This window comes from Danio rerio, chromosome 1, assembly GCF_052040795.2.
Source record: "Danio rerio strain M-AB ecotype USA chromosome 1, GRCz13ab, whole genome shotgun sequence".
Classification (NCBI taxonomy): domain Eukaryota; kingdom Metazoa; phylum Chordata; class Actinopteri; order Cypriniformes; family Danionidae; genus Danio; species Danio rerio.
The window spans coordinates 47,562,501-47,582,500 of NC_141021.1; the positions used below are offsets into that span (position 1 = coordinate 47,562,501).

Genomic DNA, 20,000 nt, shown 5'->3' on the forward strand with positions numbered 1-20,000 from the left:
GCCACAGCAGAATGAACCGCCAACTTATCCAGCAAGTTTTTACGCAGCGGATGCCTTTCCAGCCACAACTCATTTCTGGGAAACATCCACACACACACTCATACACTACGGACAATTTAGCCTACCCAATTCACCTGTACCGCATGTCTTTGGACTGTGGGGAAAACCAGAGCACCCGGAGGAAACCCACGCGAAGGCAGGGAGAACATGCAAACTCCACACAGAAATGCCAACTGAGCCGAGGTTCGAACCAGCGACCTTCTTGCTGTGAGGCGACAGCACTACCTACTGTGCCACTGCCTCGCCTCATCTAATTCACATTATTTAAAACATTTAACTTCAGTTTTGCATTTTATGTAGCTCTGCAGTTAAAACAAACACACAAAAGGTTATGTAAAGATTTAGAATAAAGTTAGAATAAAGTTAGAAATTATGATCTATGTATGAGAGATTTGGGGGCCAAATCAATGTTACCATGGGCTAACTTTGACCCGCAGGCCCTAGTTTGGACATCTCTGATTTACACTGTAAAAAATCTTACTACTTTAAATTTGGTTAAATCCAATGAGATTTGCTAATCATCTCCACTTACATTACTCAAACTGACTGAAATATTAAGTTAACATTATTACTGTATTATTATTACTGTATGTGTCACAGGTGTCAAATCCAGTTTCTGGAAGGCTGCAGCTCTGCAAAGTTCAGTTCCAACCCTACTTAAACAGACTAAAGCTGTGGTCACACTAGAGCAGTGGTTCTTAAACTTTTTTCATCAAGTACCACCTCAGAAAAAAAATTCCCCTCAAGTACCTCCAAAATGAGCAGTATTGAAATACTGTAGCGTGGTAGGGCCAGTAAAGCAGCTACAACTCTGCACAGTTAAAAAAAAAAACGTGGCAGATTACCTCAGAAATATAGGCTATAAGTCATATATGGCATATTATATACATTATTTTTTGATAAATTTTGAAATATATGTAGCATGTACATGACATATTTCATTCCTCCGCGTACCACTAGAAGGAAGCCTGCGTACCACTAGTGGTACACGTACCACAGTTTGAGAACCACTGCACTAGAGTTTGTGTGTGCTAAATTCTGTCGTACGGTGCTGCGAAAAGGGGCAGGATTAGACAAGATGATTAAAAACATTAAAAAAGTGAGCGATTGCTCCATGTTTTAAATTTCTGTCCAGAGAGGTCATGTTTTGATCCTTGATTGGTCCCACGCAGTCAAGTGATGCGATTTTGCAGGTCAGAGTTCACCAAGCTTGAACTTTGCACCGCAGCGAACTGCGAAACTTAACGCGCGACCCTGCGTTTCCGGTCTGACGCATTCGTGTGCGTATGAATGGAAGTCTATAGGGAGAAAAGTCAAGTATGACCGCAGCTTTACCTGTAGGTTTTAAACAAACCTGAAGGAATCAATTCATTTGTCCAGGTGTGTTTAGTTATGGTTACAGCTCAACTTTGCTCAACTGCTGTCTTACAGGAACTGTATTTGACACCTGTGTTCTACAATGTACGAGTCATAAATTGAAAGATTAGAATTATTAGAATTAGAATTAGTTTGTTTAGGACGGATTGCTCAACTTATCATTGGAATGTTTTGTTACGTTTACAGGGATGTCTTGGCGAGAAATAAAAACAAAACTAAAAATGACAAAGCAACATAGTTTTTCTTGTCAATTGTGCAAGAGTATCCAGTAAACATTTGAAACTTGAAGGAAACCCAAGTCAATTATTTGATAGACAGATTCTAGATTACTGATGCTAACCTACACGGACAAAACAGAAAACAGGCATAAAAACTTTGTGTTTGTGAAATGAATAAGATATTCAATGGATGTTCTTTTTCTGTTAAATAAAGTAAAATAACATTAACATATTTTTGTTTGTTGCTTAAATTGAGTTTACAGAATGTTTTATGTTTTGTGGACACAAGCACTCCAGTGCTGCACACTTTGCAGGCTTAAAGACTACACATCATGCATGACAATATAAGGGCCTGTTTTTTTTCTTTCAAAAGCGCCACTCAGTAGGATCAAAATGAAATGCTGTCTGTCAGAAGAACAAAGCCTTACATAAGTATAGTAGCAGCACACATGTTTACCCTATTCTTTCAACTGTGAAATGTTAAACAAGCCTATATGAGACTTACAAGCAAACGGCTTCTCAACACATGAGCTATGGTGCTAGTTCAACCGATCAATCACCAATTTTTCAATAAATTACTGCTAAACCATTAAGTATGACTAGCCCTAAAGGACTTAAATCCTTACTTTAAAAAATACATTTGCTTACACAAAGCCTGCATATATATTAGCTCTTGTTAAGACTTTATCACACTCAAAAATAAATAAATAGTTTAAAAAAAAGTTTTAGGTCAACATTTAAAGGTGTCTTTCAGTATTTGAATGAGGTCAAAACCCTTGAGTAAACAAAAGCAAATAGTGTAAAACATCATGTGTAATAATTTGGAAGTAATAAGGTCTCTCAGTCCTAGTTCTTTTCACAAATCCAAAATAACATACAGAAATTCTGAAAACCAGAGTAAAAGATACTGGGATGAAGCAATGACTGCAGGACTACATAGTCAGAGTAAAGCAACATTTATATTTATAGAGGCGAATAGTTAGAACGTTCCAGAATCCAGCCATTGGTTTTACAGGAATAAACAAAGTGTTTCCGTCTTACATTGTGTTATGCACATTTTTTACATAGATTTATGCACAAATATGCAACATCAAGTTCTTTGAAATAAACTGTTCCTCGTTTATATTGTTCTTAAAGCAGCATGCTAATCAAATCCAGAAAACATTCTTATTTGTGAAGATTTTTTATGCATGATCTTTTGTTGACCAAATTACAAAAAAAGTATAATAATTGAACCAAAAGCAATCAAATAAGGTGGATGTGTGTGTTCTATATTTAGCAAAATCTTATATATAACTGTAAATATGACACCTGCAGGTAAATGAAAAAAAAGCTCAATTCAGGTGTCTTTTTCTTTTTATTATTGCAATGTATTAATATTAGTAGCGTTAACAAGTAAAATGTAAAAATAGTGAAATACTAACGTGTGCAAGAAGAATTATGTTCAATTCATCTTTATTTCTATAGCGCTATTACAATGTAGATCGTGTCAAAGCAGCTTAACATAGAAGTACTAGTAAATTGAAACTGTGTCAGTTTAGTTTTCAGTTCAGTTCAGTGTGGTTTAATTTTCACTGCTGAAAGTTCAAACACTGAAGAGCAAATCCATCGATGCAGCTCCAAAAATCTCTAATCGAAGCAAGCCAGTGGTGACAGTGGAGAGGAACAAATTTCACCAATTGACAAAAGTGAAGTAAAAAAAACCTTGAGAGAAACCAGGCTCAGTTGGGCAAGACCATTTCTTCTCTGGCTAAACCTCTTGTGCAGAGTTGCAGTCTAGGTGCCAGAGGCTGGAGAAAGCTGGACGTCCATCGTGGCAAAGCTGCAGGTGTAAGTAGGTCATCAGCGGGTGTTCTAGCTGGCCCTCAATGCGGAGACTTGTCTGTCACTGTGGTCTCATGCTCTCCACTCCTCCATGACCACCCGAGCATCTGCTCAAGATACAGCCTGGTCCAGGATTATGGATACCTCTAGAAGTTCTCTATGGTTGGCATCATCTCTTCACAGTTTCCAATCTAGGGGCCTTGGGATGAGTATCCCCAGGTGGAAATAGGAAACAAACAAAATAATTAGCGTAGCTGCTGTTTATAGTGTATTTAAGCAAGATATATAAAATATTGAGGCAAAAATGAAGTGCTATAAATGAAAATCCCAGTTATATGAATAAACATGAAAGAAGTTTAAATATGCTGTGCATTGGGGTGACTGAGATGAGCTGAAATTAAACACACAAACAGCAGTGATAATATGAAATTTGTTTTAATAAAACAACAGGTGAAAACATCATACATTCATTTTTTTTTTTGGGCTTAGTCCCTTTATTAACCTGGAGTTGCCACAGCAGAATGAACCGCCAACTTATCCAGCATTTGTTTTACTCAGCGGATGCCCTTTTAGCTGCAACCCATCACCGGAAAACATCCATACACACTTATTCACACACATACACTATGGACAGTTAAGCTTACACAATTCACCTATATTTCATGTCTCTGCTACCCACTGCGCCACCGTGCAGCCCACATCTATTATTTTAATCATTTATTTCAAGAGTTCACACTTCGATATCCTTGATGCTATTAGCAGGTTTGGCATGCTGTCTCGGGAGAGACCCCTGAGCTCAAAGATAACTGAGCCCAGGGCTCCCGCCAGCATGTAAGGGGGCTTCCCCTAGTAAGAAGGAAATAGAAGAGATGTGACGAAAACGGGGGGTTCTTCCAAAACGAAGATTGGCAGCAGGGTGAAATCCGTCTATTTATTGTAGGCTTGGATTGATCTGATTGGATTACATTAGATCACATGCTCCTCTGGAAATTACTTTAAAAAAACACCATATATATTTGCGCGGGTTGGGGGGGGGGGTTGATAGTTGTCGGGGGGAGTTTTGGGGGGAGTTGTTGCGTGCGTACTGAAGGGGGGGGGGGGGGTGTTGGGATGGATCGCTGGGGCACTTTTGATCATTTTGGAACGACACTATCAATCAAAGACTAAAAAGGGCATGTGCACTGCACAAGTTGAGCCCTATGTGTGCACGTGCCTGTCCAGCAGGATAGTCACCAGAGTCTCACAAGCCACCAGACCTCAATCCAATAGAGCACCTTTGGGATGTGGTGGAACGGGAGATTCGCCTCATGGAAGTGCAGCCCACAAATCTGCAGCAACTGTGTGATGCTATCATGTCAATAAGGAGCAAAATCTCTGAGGAATATTTCCAGTATCTTGTTGAATCTATGCCACAAAGGATTAAGGCAGTTCTAAAGGCAAAATGGAGTTCAACCCCTAGTAACTAGTAAGTTGTACCTAATAAAGTGGCCGGTGAGGGTATATTTTCATAACAATTTAATTAAATGAATTGTTTATTTGATGAATCTATACATGAAACACACACACTCACACTTATCAGTACACAAGTAATTAGGGCTGCATTGTTCAGTGTGTAAAGTCTGGATTGTTTCTGTTGAGAGATGTAACTGAAAAAAATACAAGAATCACATGATACGTTCTTTTAAATGTGTTGACTCATTTGAATATTGAAGCACACAGTTGAGATGGGACATGATTTTTTAAAATAGATTTTTTTATATAGGGAGTTTTTTTTTTTTTTTTGTCACATGGATGATCTGTGATTTGTTACTCACTATTACTAGTCAGATATGTGTGATTTGGAAGATACATTCATTTGGTAAAGATTGATCGACTCGTGACAGGTGATCAAATGACTGAACAATATTTTAAACTGGTTTCCTGAAAGGGAAAAAAAAATATTTAAATTCACAAATAAGCACATACCTGAAAACATTGTTTACTTTAGTTTCAACTTTTAAAACAGCAAGTTACATAATAATGAAAGTTATAATATTAACCATAATCACGATACAGGTTAAATGCTTTATTTTAAAGATTTATTAATTCTATTTTTGTTTGCTTTTGCTCCGCATATACAGTGGAAGTCAGAATTATTAGCCATCCTGAATTATTAGCCCCCCTTGTTTATTTTTTTCCCTAATTTTATGTTCAACGGAGAGACGTTTTTTAACACATTTCTAAATATAATAGTTTTAATAACTAAATTCTAATTACTGATTCATTTTATCTTTGCCTTGATGAGAGTAAATAACTTTTACTAGATATTTTTCAAGACACTTCTATACAGCTTAAAGTGTTATTTAAAGGCTTAACTAGATTAATTAGGTTAACTCGGCAGATTAGGTTATTAGTTATTGTATAATGATAGTTTGTTCTGTAGACTATTAAAAAATAGCTTAAAGGGACTAATAATTTTGATCTTAAAATGTTTTTTAAAAAATTGAAAAATGCTTTTCTTCTAGCTGAAATAAAACAAATAAGACTTTCTCCAGAAGAAAAAATATTACCAGATATACGGTGATAATTTCCTTGCTCTGTTAAACATCATTTGGGAAATATATATAAAAGAAATTCAAAGGGGGGCTAATAATTCTGACTTCAACACTATATATACATACACACACACACACACACACACACACACCAATATATTTTGTGGTTTGTTTGTTTTTTCACTCTGAGAAAAGCACAACTGATGGTAACACTCAATGTGTAATTATTATCTTGTGTTTGGAATGCAAGTCGTAATCATATTCAATATATAATCAATCAATATATAATATACATATACAATGATATAAAATCATGTATCAGGCCGACACGGTGGCTCACTGGTTAGCACTGTTGCTTAACAGCAAGAAAGTTGCTGTTTCAAGTCTTAGCTGGGCCAGTTGCCGCTTCTGTGTGGATTCAGTTCACGTGGGTTTCCTCGGGGTGCTCCGGTTTCCCCCACAGTCCAAAACCATGCGATATAGGTGAGTTGAATAAACTAAATTGGCTGTAGTGTTTGAATGTGTGTGTGTGTGTGTGTGTGTGTGTGTGTGTGTGTGAATGTGTATGGGTGTTTCCCTGTATCATATTCAAAGACACAATATATAAAGTATAAATTAGAAAGGTTGATGTCTATTTATATATTGGAGGTATACTATATAAGCAAAACTAGCAGGCCATTTTTCAGATTTGATTTAAAAACGTATTAATTACCTGTTTTAAAAAACTTTTAATTACCTGTTTCTAACTGGTCTTTATCTAAAAGTGAGGAGGGTGTACACCCAGTACACCCCCCCCTTGTTGTATTTCGACTGAAGCCAGCGTCACAGCCTTTTAATCTTCATAGTACACATGCTGCTGCTGATGATGTGACAAGAAAAGTGACTTGATTTGTTTTCTAGAGGAGATTACTACTGTACACTACTGGGAAAGTAGTGACTAGAAAAAGCACATACAATGTAAAAGAAACAAATAAGAATTAATATATTAATAATACATAAAAACATATCAGGTAATTAGTAAAATAAAACTAATTATAAATGAATAGGCCTTTAAAGGCTGCAATCTAAATAAACAGGTAATTGGCGCCATCTTGCGCCAAAACGTATAACCAGATTATCACGTTATACCTTTTTATTGATGTCATATTATACTAAATATTAAAAGCATATTTTGTAACGTTACTACACCCTCCCGAATGTCTGGGGCAAGTAAAAATCAAAAAAACGGGAATACAGTTATCTATTCAGGGACCCATATTTATTTTTGCTATATTATTTATGAAATTTATGTAAAGAAGTTTACTTTGAGGTAGCTTGTTATTGCTCCAAGTTGATTTCAATATTTGTTTCTTAGTAATCATCTGCTCATGAACCCGTTTAAGCTTCCTTTCCAGTTGGTCGTTTCAGTCACGTAGCCTAATAATTAGCGTTGATTTATAAAGGTGTGCATTCTCGCACAATAGACTGAGTAACCCAGGAGCTGCTTCACCGTGCGTCATGTTTCTAATAGTACATATGTCTGATTTATTTGATCTGATTGTTTGTTTGTGCTTCTCTTTTGTTTAGAACCGCACAAACCTCATACTCGTGTACAGACTTGCCTACCTCTTTCGTTCATGTCACATTTTCTGTTTTACTTGAGTTATGGATGAATAAACGTTTACGGCACTGGATTTCTGGACTGTTCTTGTAGACACCCCAGCCAGACATGTCCTAAAGCAGGGGTGTCAAACTCAATTCCTGGAGGGCCGAAGCCCTGCACAGTTTAGTTCCAACCCTGCTCCAACACACTTACCTGTAGGTTTTAAAACAAGCCTGAAGAAGGACTCAATTAGTTTGATCGGGTGTGTTTAATTAGGGTTGAAACTTCAATGTGCAGAGCTGCGGCCCTTTTGGAACCGAGTTTGACACCTGTGTCCTAAAGCCTAAACTCTCCATTACTAAATATAATGTTATAATCACAGTGTAGTGATTGATCTAATTATTGATCACATTTAATTGGTCAAATTACTTTTCTAAAAAAATGTAGTCATGGTTACTGTAAATCATAATTGCTGACATCTACTGCAAGAGTTAACCAACACTTTTCATTCAAATTATTTTTTTAGTATATATATATATATATATATATATATATATATATATATATATATATATATATATATATATATATATATATACTAAAAAAGTTTTTATTATTATTACTTTATATGTGAATATAATATAGGTTGACATCACTGATGATGTGCAAAATCCAGACGGTGGGCAAAAAGTGTTTCTTCTACATAGAAATCACTATCAGAACACCAAAATGTCTGTTTTATGTTGTTTATAATTGTTTAAATCGGCCAAAATAAGAAATGCAGACCAGCTTATATATATATATATATATATTAGGCCTGTGAGTGTTTTTGTCAATTTATCTTAAACTTCCAGCACTTATAAGGAGATTGACGTCATACTGACGGCTAGTCTAGTTTTTGGCTATTCTTAGATGTCTATTAGATTTTAACTGACAGCCCAAGTTTAGCCTTGTTTTCTGTCTATGCTGTCTATAAGCTGTCTATGTTTAGATGTATATCAGACGTCTATGAAACACAAAATTGTTTGCTGGGAAATGTTCTGTCAACTAAATAAAATAAAAAATAAAAATTAATTTATAAAACCGATATTTTAATGTTAAAACCTGACATTTAGTTCTTATAATAGTTTTAAATATCAGACGGACAACTTGAGTAGTATAAAATGTTTTTAATTCTCAAACCAACAAACAACCACAATTAACAGAAGTAAAAAATGACTCCCCACCAATCCCCTGGAACAATAAAATAAGAAGTACACAAAAACAGAGAGGAGGCTTTTTGGGCATGATCATATGAAAATAAAACAGGCGGTTGGCTCTTCCGCGGTCACAGAAACTACACTGAGACACCGATTGGGAGAGCTGGACAACAGCCACCATCACTTCAGCACACACTGCTCATCTGGACTGCTCGACTGCAGAGAGACAAAGAGAGAAGCTCTTAGGAGAAAATCAGTAGCTATGTAAAAAAATAAACAAATAAATAATAACAATGTAAAAATATGCTTTGTCATTAAAAGTTATTTCAAAAATAGATCTTAACACTGTGTTTCTCAACCACGTTCCCGGGGGACCACCATCTCTACACATTTTCCCTGTCTTCTTAACCAAACACACCGTTTCAGATCTTCAGCTCATTAGCTAGACTGAATGACCTGTAATGGGTGTGACAGACAAAGGAGACATCCAAAACATGCAGTGTTGGTGTGGTCCTCAAGGAACGTAGTTAAGAAACACTGACTACGCTTACATGGACGTCTTTATGAACGTTCCTTTCATTCAGGAACATTTCATGCATGCCCCCCGTGACAAACGAGATGGATGCAAATATAAACTGCTGGTAGAGTGCTGTTTTAATGAAATTTGATACCGCACGACATATGGGGGGAAAAAATGCATTAACCAAACTTCTTGCAGCGCAGAAATAAATTACCGAATTAAATGTAGTAGTGGTCGGTAACCCCGGGGTAATTTGAACAGGAGCGGGCAGGGTAACAACATAGTGTTCCAGAGTCCCGACGTTATTTCGGAACAGCTTGTGTGATTTCCTAATTCTTATTGAGCACCGGTACAGCCAGTGCTCACAACTGTTAGACATGATGAACGCATGACTAAAAATGATCCTTTGTATGATGTGTTAAGGTTTTACTCTATAGCAGTCACAGATTGGAACCTTAGGTTTAAGGTGGCACTCATGTCTCATAACAAAGGGGCAAACAAAACTGACATTTAGCCAACAATAATGGCACAACCTAGTTTTATCTGTCATCTCTCTCTTTTAGTTGTGCCCAATTTAAACGTGAGAATTTGGAAACCAGATATAAATTTAGTGGGAAAGGTCAGGTCGGGTAGAAAATTATTCTAAGGCTGTATTCTAAAACTGCCTTGGATCATTGCCTAAAACTTTAAAGAGTTCTAAAACAGCAGTTTCAAAAAACTATAAAATATTATTTGTGACTATTTTACATTTTGTCAGTTTAGTGGCTAATGGGAGTTGTGGCACTTAACTCCACCCCTAAACCCGACCGTCATTGGGTGATAAGCAAATTTTATGAATGTGATCGTATGAAATCATCGTGCTGCACCTATAAGGTGGTTTGCTAAAGGTGCAGCAAGGGACTTGCGTCTTTATTAAACTACGACAGTTCATGTTCATTGAACAGTAAGAATGATTAATAAAATCAAAAATAAAACAGACCCTTAAAAGTGATGTTGCAACTTCAGTTTTCAGCTCTGGCACACTTTGAACTCACACTACAAGCGTATTGCGATAAAATACCACAAGATACCGCACCAAAGCCCAAGCAAACTGGGCCAGGGCCGGCCAACTATACCATGCCTGGGCCCAATTCGGAGCACCCACACTTGTCAAACGAACCATGGAATGCGCCCAGGCATGGTTCGAGTAACAGTGTAAGTGCACCCAAAATCGAAATGTTACAAATTTCTGTGAGATCGTGTTGGGTATTTTGAGCTGAAACTTCACAAACACTCCAGGGGCATCAGAGACTTTTTATATGTTGTAAGCAGGAGCATAATAGACAACCTTTAAAAGTAGAGCTTTCCAAAAGTATACGTTTAGCAGTTCCTTGCTATTGTACTATTGACATTTTGGAGAAACTTTCTGTGACTATCAAAATGCATCGCTATTCTCTCTTGAATTGATTGGGAGCTTAGTTTTTAACAGCAGATCTGTTTTTAGTCGGTTGTTACTGTCCTTCTCAGTGGAAATAATCAATTAAACAAACATAAAATCAACATATTTAGAGAGCTTGAGTGTTTAATCAATTTCTTACTGTAGGTGGAGATGTCGATTTCCTCAGGCAACTCGGCCACGTTGACTTCAAAGCGGTCCTGCACATCATTCAGGATCTTCGCATCGGTCTCATCTGACACAAAGGTGACGGCCAAACCTTTTGTGCCAAACCTGCCAGCACGAGCAACCTGAATGAACAAAGGAAAATGGAAACGTTCAACAACTTTGAGCAATTCTCAAGTTTAATGAAAGGTAAAAATGCCACACGCATCATGCATATATACCCTGTGAAGGTATGTGTCTGAATCCTCAGGCATGTCATAGTTGAAGACAATATTAACACGCTCAATATCCATCCCTCGACCAAACAGATTCGTAGCCACCAGAATCCGCCGCTGAAAGTCTTTAAACTGCTGATATCGAGATAACCTGCAAGACAGAGAAGGAGAATTTGCATTTCTCGGCCAACCTTTTCAAGATCATGTGATGAACAATTACCTTAATAAACTAAATCTGCTCACTTCCACTATTGCCTACATAGTCTGATTGTCTTAAATGTTTTTAAGAGAAATATAGTGGGAGTGTGCAGATTTATGTTAGCTTATTATTTCCTTTTGTTAAATTTGATGGAGCAACAGCTTGATTTTCTTGAAATGTGCTCACACTGACCCTTTTTTCATCCAACTGCCTTACCTTTCTTCCTGAGTCATTCCTCTGTGGATCGCAATGGCAGGGAAATTCTGTTCAACCAGCAACTGAGACAGAGCCACGCAGCGTGGAACAGACTTGACGAATATCACCACCTAATGCACCCAAACAAACTATTTAAGTTAACAAGCTCTTAGATTCAGAGTCTCCAACCATAAAATCTAATGACACGACAGTCACCTGGTTAAACTCCAGAACATCGAGCAGGTCAAACAATTTGCGGTTCTTCTCGCTGTCCTTCAGTTTGACATAGTACTGCTGAAGACCATGCAGGGTAAGCTTAGTTTCGTCATCAACAAATACCTCCATTGGCTGCAAGAAAACAGAAAGAAAAGATATTTTAGATTAGGGATGAGTGAGAAAATTGAGTAAATCATCAACACGATTATTTTGGTCAATATTGTAAATCCCACATAATAAAGTGGACCATATGACCAAAATCTTAATGAGCGATTCATTTAAAGATGGTAATATTTGATATACATATTGTGATATCCATATACATTCCTTAAACAAGATTGCCATGATAATTTCAATGTCACAAATCTCAATGCAAAAAACGAAGTCCTCAAGAAATTGAAATAAATAAACTGTACTTCAAGTTAATTATAATTAAGTTAAATTAATCCAGTGAAAAAAAACTGCATAGTCTTCATTGTAAAAATCTAACCTAATTTTATTTAATTAATCCTACAAAATTAATTGAGAAGAGATTTTTAAATTTGTCATTTTAAGATCCACTTAATTGCATTGTCATTTCATTTTTACAGAACAAATGAGGGTTTATGTAAATAATCATTAAGTGCCGCATTTTTACACAATTTTGCATGCATTTGGCCATTTAAGTGTTAAAATTGAGCTAGAAAATGGCTTTACAGGCCCGTGTTTTGCTCAATCTCTGAGCACATGTACTCAACAGTACTAAAGCACCGATAGACAATAGTATCATGTATCAACGATAGGCAAAAGTATCGCCAAGAGCTGAAAACTATGATTTTAAAGATGATATTTAGCATTAATGTAGACCTATTGCATGTTTTAAGTGAACTCTTGAATAAAGTGAATAGTATTATTATTTTAAACATCATCATTAATAATAAATGAACTATGAATAATATGACAGCTTCTGCTGCTTACATCAATATCACTTGACCAGCACTTCGGACAAAAATAAATTATTTCGAATGCTCTCTTGCGCTCTCTCCTCTGTCTCAGCAGCAGCAGTTCACGTCAGGGCACAGCCACATCTCATAACAAATTAGTTTGCAACTTTGTTGCATAAAAATAATAGGCTAAATAACAAAACTGGATTTAATTAACAAACAAGCTAAATAAAGCGATTTGTAAAAACGTAACAACTGAAGAAAAAAATTAAAGAACTCTGAAACCAGCTCAAATGTTCTCGAATAAAACATGTTGCGATCGTTGATCATTTGAAACTCCTTTGTTATGGCATTCCCACAAGATTCTCTCTCTCTTTCACAAAATATCTATTTATCTTTTATATCCGTTATTAAAAACCTATTTAAGTTGTAAAGGGGCCTATAGACTATTTCTTTTAGTGCATGCATTGACTGCTCCTTCAAATTCACAGAATATACTTGTCTTATTTGTGTTGAAATCGATAGAATGAAAAACGCATACACGCATATTTTCAGAAAACAACCTATTTAGTTAATTTAAAAATTCTATTTATTTATATATTATATATTTATATTTATAAAACTATATTGATTTATATAGGCTATTAAAATATTTTATTTATTTAAACTAGCCTATAAAAATTGTGTCTAATGGTATTCAAACTTCCACATTCCAACAAAATAGGTTTCGTGGTAAGAGCAGCTTGGCAGTAATTACATTTAGGTGGTGCTTCATTAATCAGTATATACAAATAAATCAACCTATCAATCTAGTATAGACAGTTTGTTCATGCCTGATTTCAAAATTAAAATTTGCAAAGTGTCTCTCATTTATTTTTAGGGTAATTTCATGTAATTTATTATGTATGCAGTTGTCCCATACCCTTTGCCATGTTTCGTTTATACAGAGATTATTAGTAGGTTTCTGGTCGTCAGGAGGAATTAAACATTCAGTCACTTTCAAGGAGATAACCCGTTTTGCTGCCTCACCTGCCATGTAGTCTCACATGAATTCACACTTTTAAAAACATGAACAAATATAAAACACTTAAATTAGCCACATTACATGATTATACACATGAGATTGGGCTTTGTTGAGGGAGAAAAGCAAAATGACACTGCTGAAAAGGGGCAGAATGTAGCACAATAATCCTTTGATCTCAATTATTATGTTTTCATAATTATTGGAGAGCAAATTCAAAACTGCATTTCAATTAAATCCAAATCCCTACAGGGGGTATAGCTACAGATAAAACTGAACGTCCCTAATTAAAACTACAATCAGAAAGAAAAGACTTACATCTTGCATGAATTTGCGACAGACCGGTCTGATCTCTTTGCTTAATGTAGCACTGAACATCATGCACTGCTTCTCGTGAGGGGTCAGTCTGAAGATATCCTGGACATCCCGTCTCATATCTAACACGCAAAATCACACACAGTCAGCTGAACAAGAAAGCATCCAGACACCTCCATAAAGCAGTCGATAAAAAAATAAAAACCAAACACATACCCAACTGCTCCAGCATCTTGTCACATTCGTCCAAAACAAAGTGTTTGACGTTTTTGAGGGTCAAGGTCTTGTTGCGACTGAGGGCAAGAATCCTCCCTGGCGTTCCCACAACAATGTGTGGGCAGTTCTTCTTCAACACGTCTTCATCCTTCTTTATAGACATGCCACCGAAAAAGACGGCACACTTTACACTGGACATGTACTTGGAGAAGCGCTCGTACTCTTTACTGATCTGGAAGGCCAGTTCTCGTGTGTGGCACATAACCAACACAGAAACCTGAAGAGAATCACAAAATGGCAAATAAGCATTTCTATTTACGGCTAAAACTATACTAGAATGGAAAAACAGCAGCACATACGTAATTAACATGAATTGTGAATAGTTGAGACCCAATTTCAGTCTAGCCACACTTAGATAAATTAAGATATTAACCATGACAAAATATTTATCTGTTGGGAAATACAATTAGTTTTATAAACTTGGAGATGTTTTAAACATGCAAGATTTAGTGTAATTAACACACCTGTCCATCCACAGGCTCGATCTGTTGCAGTGTGGCAAGCACAAACACGGCAGTCTTTCCCATTCCAGACTTTGCCTGGCACAGGATGTCCATGCCCAGGATGGCTTGTGGGATGCACTCATGCTGGACTGAGAGGAGAAAACACAAAACATCAACAATAACACTTGCAGCATTTTGTTTTTAGCCCACATGATTGGTTTTACATATATGTAACAAAGACAAAAGGTCAGTATATTTACATTATTTCGATGGACTTAAGACGGGTGTCCAAACTTGGTCCTGGTGGGCCAGTGGCCTGCATATTTTAGTTAAAACCCCAATTAAACACACCTGAACCACCTAATCAAGCTTTTTCTAGGTATACTAGAAACTTCCAGGCAGGTGTGTTAAAGGAAGTTGGAGCTAAACTATGCAGGACACCGGCCCCCCAGGACCGAGTTTGGACACCCATGACTTATGATGGGCTAACCCATTTCAGATAATCTAGGATCTGATAATGCAGTCCATGCTGGAAGTGATGCCCTATTCCATGCAGAGTAACAGAGTTTTTAATAAACCTTGAACACTTTACTCACTTTCCTCCTTACATCAGCTGTATATATTTTGCAGATAATCCGCCTCTGCCACAAAACTATTAACTATATGTTAAATGATGAGATGTATTAATTTAAGAGAGATTTAACATTTTTTGATTACTGATTGTTAGTATACCAAGTTACTACCATATGCAAACTTCAAATATTAGCCCAAATATTTGAAGTGCGTTTACTTCTAGTCTTAAGAGGCATATAATGCCCATATCATGTAGTGGCTTAATACATGTAAATATATCAATCTCAAAACATTAGTGCTGGGAAAGATTAATCACACCCCAAAAGAAAAGTTTGTTTCGACTTGGGGTTGTATAATTATTCAAAATAATTTGTTACCAAAATATTTACATTTATATTGTATCACATACATGTAGAATTTATATTTTAATATTAACAAACATTGTCAAATATATGCATGCATGTATGTATATACACAGCGACAGTACACTTACAAAACTTTTATTTAGGATGTGATTAATTTATGTCCAGCTCTATACTACAATATATCTGTGTAAAACTGAAAGAACATATTTTCTAGCTTAAACTACAAAAACAACGAAACGAAATATATATTCTTACCCTCAGAAGGATGTTCAAAGCCACAGTCAACGATAGCGCGGAGCAACTCTGGTTTCAGGAGGAAATCTCGGAATCCGGAGCTGTGGATGGACACGTAAGACCCTTTAACCTCCTTCTTGCCAGTGGTGGCTCCGCTGTCTACAGTGGGCTGTGGCTCCTCATCTTCCTCATAGTCCAACAGCTCATTTTCAACATCGTTCTCGGCCATGGTAACTTCAAAAAATAAATGACAGCGTTAAGACAGGAATATCAATTAAGAATACATGCATTTCTGCAGAATTTATGATGGTAAATTTAAGACTTAAAGGAATAACAAATGACATCCAACATCATTGTTATGTCTAAATAGTAAGTTAAAGGGGGCAGACACAGAGTTGAATCTGCAACACTCCAAAGATTCAACATACAGCTTAGTTGTTGTTAGTCACAATTAAGGCTTACAACAAAATAGATAGAACACTACATTAAAGCTCTTGCAGCACCTTGTGATCACATTGGACAAAAGAGATGTTCTTCATCAGAATTTGTTTGCTAGAGCAAAGGTCTAAACAGTCCTTAAGGGATAGCTCACCCAAAAATGTAATTTACTCACCCTCGATTGGTTACAAAATACACACAATAAGATATTTTAAATTAGAAAATCTATAACCACTAACATGCAGTGGAAACAATGAATACTATGGAAGTCAATGGTTACAGGTTTTTAATATTTTGCTATTTTCTCATTTTCAACAAATGAAAAAAACTCATATGGTTTTGAAACTAGTAAGGCACGAGTAAATAATGACAGGATTTCATTTCTGGATGAAATATCCCTTTAAATCAGCAGGATACATATCAATGAAAACCAATATGACACAAGTGGAGTTTTCGGTGACATAGATTATCATCAAATGAGTACAATTAAAGCAAGAAAAAAATCTGACACTATGGTAAGGGAAAAAAAATCTATGAAATTAAGTTTTATACCTTACTGACATATTAGAGCTTGTGTTTAGGACAAACACACATCTGATCAATTTCTCAGTAAACAAGACTTCTTTTTGCATCTCAACCCAGTTTGACCTGTATCTTTGTATCTTTTTCCAATGCAATATTAAATCCACAGCTTAATGAATTAGAGCCTTAAAGACTTATATTTTGTAACCACTCTTGCTTTAAGACCGGTAGAAAAAAACAGTTCATAAATGAGCGCAAAAACAACCCCCCACTGAACAAATACTCTGCTTTCAGTTCTGAAACAACATAAACTACATCAACAGGTATTATGCAGCATTATTAAACCCAACAAAATACACTTTAAATTAGAGCACACGTCGTTATTACTGATAAATCATAACTATGTGATGATAAAGATGAATTTTTGAAGGGCAAACACCTCCAATGCCATAATAAAAGTTACGATATGTTGCAAATTCTGCTCCAATTTAGCCGATTGACTGACTGGGGTAAAGTTGCATTTATATTCGCACATTCGTTCATTTTAACGCTCTCTATGTGAATTACTACAATAATAATTACTTAAAAATGTGGGTCTAAAATCGCATTTAGGCATGACTTCAAAACATTGGCACCATTTAATTGACTGTGAGAGACGCTGTACTTTGATCGATAGCAGTCATTGGTTGCAAACGTTAATATGATTACCCTGTTCAGAATTTAAAATTAACACTTTTCTGAAATTAAATTAAAGAGAAAGTCCAAATCTGCTAAATAAAAACCAACGTTAACCCGATGACCGAGCGCCGCTCAGCGTGCAGACAATAGAGGCGCCATTCGCTTTCTCATACAACTCATCCCTGTGGATTCAATAAATGGCGCAATTGGCCTTTTCTCAAAATGTGTATGTACCATCTAAGACCACGACGTATTTTAAAACACCCGAAGTCGTGAAATACGAAGCTATTTGGCGATTGTCGGTTTCTGTCTCGTGTTTGGGCTTTGAGGCTCACAGGCTGAGCGGTGAACGTAGACAAACGCGAGGTGTCCATCTCAACTGTTCTTCTATATTACTACATGTATAACTAAAAGGCCTCTAATATAAGGTACAATCAAAAAGTGTGTGACATTCATTATGGCATAATTAAGAAATTACAGTTAAGAGTTGTATAAAATAAAGCAAAATTTACCTTTTAATGTTGGTACTGAACGTCGGCACTGGAGAATCGTGTGCTTAGGCCTTAAGTTTACAGCGCTTCCCGGATATAAAAACCGAGCTCATCCATTGGATGTGTATGACGCCAATCATGGCTGTGAAGCAGTACGTGCGTGTGGTTGGGTAACAAAAAGAGCGCGTCGACGTGGTGGGCGGTTCAAGCAACTGTCGCCAATATTCATACTCATAAATGTCCACACGATGTCACTACATGCATTCAGATTTTTGGTTTAATTGTGATAAAAAGTGCGAAATAAATTGATTTGAAAATATATAAATATAAAATTATAATTATAATCTAATTATAAAATTATATTATTATAATATATATTATAATTTGAATAAATAAGTAAATATAATCTGATTAAAATATATATATTGTATATAAATGTATGCTTGTATTCATGGTGAAAGCATTAAAATCAGAGTCAGTTTTATACAATAAAAGTACAATAAACACTACATAAACTAAGTAGGCAACAAAAAAAGACATTAAAATAATTGGGAATTGGAGTGTTCAGCATAAATGAGTACACTCAATTAAAAAAATTAACATTTTATCAATATCTCAGAAAATATAGGTAACATTTTGGGTGCATTTTAACAAATTAGATTTATTAAACAGATATTTATTCTTTCATTTTCTTTTCGGCTTAGTACCTTTATTAATCTGGGGTCGCCACAGCGGAATGAACCGCCAACTTATCCAGCACGTTTAATGCAGCGAATGCCCTTCCAGCTGCAACCCATCACTGGGAATCAAACTTGAGACCATATTTAGATTCATCTACATTTTTGGTTCAAATGTTCCACTTGTTAATGCTGATAAAATAGTTTGTAAATAAAATAACAACAAAAAAAAAATTTATTTACATGTTTATATTGCATACGTTTTACTAATGATCTAACTATCTGTAAAATTTTCTAAACTCTAGTAATTTAACAAGAAGTGATTGGGTCATTATTATACTTAAATATTATGCTTATATATGCTGGGTAGTATACATTCCATGCTATTTTATTATAATAATAAATAACTTGTAAAACTTGTCACCATATTTAAATTCATCGACATTTTTTCATGCAAATTTTCCACTAAATTGTTCACGCTAATAAAATAGCTTGTAATAAAAAATGCAAAATATTTATTTGTATTTACATGTTTATATTAGATACCTATCATCTATAGAATCTTGTAAAAAATTGTATTTACATGTTTATATTAGATACGTTTTACTAATGATCTAACTATCTGTACAATTTTGTAAACTAACTAGTAATTTAACAAGATGTTAATGGGTCATTATTATACTTGAATATTATGCTTTAAATGCTGGGTAGTATACATTACATGCTATTTTAATATAACAGTAAATTACTTGTAAAACTTGTCACCATATTTAAATTTGTTTACATTTTTTGTGTTAATTTTCCACTAAATTGTTCACGCTAATAAAATAGCTTGTAATTAAAAATGTGAAATATTTATTTGCATTTACATGTTTATATTAGATACCTATCACCTATCGAATCTTGTAAACTAAATAGTAATTTAACAAGAGGTTAGTGGGTCATTATTATACTTGAATATATTCTGGGTACAATAAATTACTGTACATGTTATTTCAGTATTATAATAAATTACTTGTAAAACTTGTCATCATATTTAAACTCCGCCATATTTTTTTGTGGTTAACGCTGATAAAATTGTTTGTAAATAAAATGGTGAAATATTTTTGCATTTACATATTTATATAAGACTCTGTTTACCTGTAGAATCTTGTAAACTATCTAATCATTTAACAAGCAGTTAGTGAGTCTTTAGACCTGAAATGTACTACATTTCATTAGATAAAATAAATTATTAATTTACAAACCTATGATTTTGTTCGTTGTATACTATCTGTGGAAAAATTATAGTAGTAATGATAAAGT

At 35.4% G+C, this 20,000-nt stretch overlaps 1 protein-coding gene across 2 annotated transcripts; it reads right to left on the reverse strand.

The window, feature by feature from the left end:
- Positions 1-8,749: 8,749 nt before the first annotated feature.
- On the reverse strand, positions 8,750-18,114 carry ddx39aa (DEAD (Asp-Glu-Ala-Asp) box polypeptide 39Aa). 2 transcript variants are annotated; one of them, NM_001328342.1, is made up of 10 exons: positions 18,040-18,114; positions 15,911-16,123; positions 14,739-14,866; positions 14,215-14,491; positions 14,002-14,120; positions 11,740-11,871; positions 11,545-11,654; positions 11,136-11,280; positions 10,892-11,039; positions 8,750-9,010 (listed from the first exon to the last, which is right to left on the reverse strand). In NM_001328342.1, exons 2-10 carry the CDS (start codon positions 16,116-16,118, stop codon positions 8,994-8,996), a joined length of 1,284 nt encoding a protein of 427 aa, NP_001315271.1. In that variant the 5' UTR covers positions 16,119-16,123; positions 18,040-18,114; the 3' UTR covers positions 8,750-8,993. The 2 variants fall into 2 exon arrangements, with proteins under 2 accessions (NP_001315271.1, XP_087091348.1); XM_087235222.1 differs by having other exon boundaries at positions 14,215-14,535; positions 14,679-14,866; positions 18,040-18,110.
- Between the last annotated feature and the right edge of the window lie 1,886 nt (positions 18,115-20,000).

Bases quoted from the DNA above. Each gene is read 5' to 3' on its own strand.
- ddx39aa (NM_001328342.1), bottom strand. From the start codon at position 16,118: ATGGCCGAGAACGATGTTGAAAATGAGCTGTTGGACTATGAGGAAGAT. The intron at 11,655-11,739 runs GTGACTGTCGTG...TGGGTGCATTAG, and splicing joins ATGTTCTGGAGTTTAACCAG to GTGGTGATATTCGTCAAGTC. The intron at 11,040-11,135 runs GTATATATGCAT...TTGTTCATTCAG, and splicing joins CAGACACATACCTTCACAGG to GTTGCTCGTGCTGGCAGGTT.